Source organism: Teleopsis dalmanni, unplaced genomic scaffold (assembly GCF_002237135.1).
Source record: "Teleopsis dalmanni isolate 2A unplaced genomic scaffold, ASM223713v2 unscaffolded_contig_1539, whole genome shotgun sequence".
NCBI lineage: Eukaryota > Metazoa > Arthropoda > Insecta > Diptera > Diopsidae > Teleopsis > Teleopsis dalmanni.
Window position 1 is genome coordinate 2,865 of NW_024032921.1, and position 1,802 is coordinate 4,666.

Sequence of the window (1,802 nt, forward strand, 5' to 3'; positions counted from 1 at the left end):
GGTCCCCAGCTAATGTTAACAGCTCGGATAATGACTGGAAGTGTTTCCTACGGATGTACCATTGATACTCGGTACGGCTGTTCCGGCAGATCCTCTTTAATTTTATCTCTTCACTGTATGTTGAATATTGCATGATGTTCTGCAGTGCCAATACATAATCTCTGAACAGTTCCCTGGGTTGTTGCAGGCGGGCTCGTATTTTGTCCTCTAATTGTTCGAAGTATCTTGGGGGCAAGAATAATGCTAATATATCTGCTTTGAATGATGGCCACTCGGTCCATCGCTTGTTGTTATTCCTGAACCAAATCAGTGCCTTGTCTTTTAGTACTTCAGGCATTAGCTTCGGTAATAAGTCCCTATGTATTCCGTACATATCCGCCAGTTCCTCGATCCGTTCTATAAATGGTAGTATTTTGTGTTCCCCTGAGTAGTGGCATTCCCTCTGGCCATTGCTTTTCAATTCCGGTGGGTGGCGGTGTAATCTCACTGGAAACAGATACTGCGATCTCGAGACACCTTAAGTCGTTCCCGGTATCACAATCCAAGGTGTCGTCTGGACTAGCTTCTCTGTATCTCGACAGGTTTTGCGACATTGATGTAGGTGGTCGCCTTGGACAGGTGGGTTTTCGGACATACGCTAACACATCAGGGTGAACAGGAGTAGCCGGTGCATACCGGTTGCCTTTCAATTTTTTCCCTGCAGCTACTATTTTAATTTCACTCTGCTGCGCCTTGAGCTTAGCCGAGTGTTCTCTGAATTTCTGAACGCTTTGCTCCCACTTTGACATGTTGTCGTTTCAAGGTTCTGCGATCGATTGTCTTGTTTGTTGAATGGTATCGTCTTTTATACTTGATTTTTATATGGGAACCGTTATTCTCTTGTTGTTTTAGGTGGTTTATTTTTATTAATTTGTGTTTTTCGTTCTCATGTGGCTTACTTTGTTTATTACTTTAGTTCATAAAATTGGCATATTTCAAGTCCTTGACATGTGCGGTGCGTGTCTGGTGAGTGGTTACATGCGTGGCCTTTACTATGACTGGCGATACCAAGGTGGTTATTCTATATGGACACCCGTAGCGTGGAGCTAGTTTCGCGGTAAACTCCTGGGTTGCTTTTGAGACTGGGTATTCTTTGATCCACACCAGTTGGCCTATGTCTGGTCGCCACGGTCTCCTTCGCAAATTGTAATACTTTGCTTGCGTTCCGGAGGCTTCTACGATGTTTGCCCTGACCGCCGAAAACACCTGTTGTAGTTGTGATTGTTTTTGATCTTGGTTCTTGGTGACTGTTCCGCATCCTGGTGTATATTTGTCAAAGGTTGCGCCTGGTAGTCTGGCTTCTCTACCTTGAACTAAATAAATGGGGCTATAACCCGTAGTTTCAGACACCGCTGAATTGATTGCAAGCTTAACTTCAGGTATAAAGTGGTCCCATGTTCCCATGCCGATTATTGGCATATTGAGCGATCATGGTTTTTATTGTCTTGTTTGCTCGCTCCGTGGGATTTTCTTGCGGTGAGTATGGTGCCGTCCTCTGATGTTTGACTCCAACTTCTTGTATGTAGTTTTCGAAGGATTTGTTGCGGAATTGTGGCCCATTATCTGTGATCAACACCTTAGATACCCCAAAATTTGCGATGATTTTTTCTCGGAATGCGACGATGGTGGCTTCGGTACTGGCCTTTCGTAGTGGAGTCAGTTCCACCCATTTACTGAAGCGGTCAAAAAAAACAAGTAACATCGTTTTCCCCTTGCTCGATCTTGGCAGCGGACCGACAAAGTCTGCTCAAACAGTTGCCCAT

The 1,802-nt window shown here is 44.7% G+C and overlaps 1 protein-coding gene across 1 annotated transcript; it reads right to left on the bottom strand.

Annotated features, from left to right (window-relative positions):
• Positions 1-951: 951 nt before the first annotated feature.
• LOC119664177 lies at positions 952-1,458 on the bottom strand. Its single transcript, XM_038073717.1, has one exon. It carries the CDS (start codon positions 1,456-1,458, stop codon positions 952-954), a length of 507 nt encoding a protein of 168 aa, XP_037929645.1.
• Positions 1,459-1,802: the final 344 nt, after the last annotated feature.

Excerpts from the sequence above, each read along its gene's own strand:
- LOC119664177 (XM_038073717.1), bottom strand. The coding sequence starts at position 1,458 with ATGCCAATAATCGGCATGGGAACATGGGACCACTTTATACCTGAAGTT.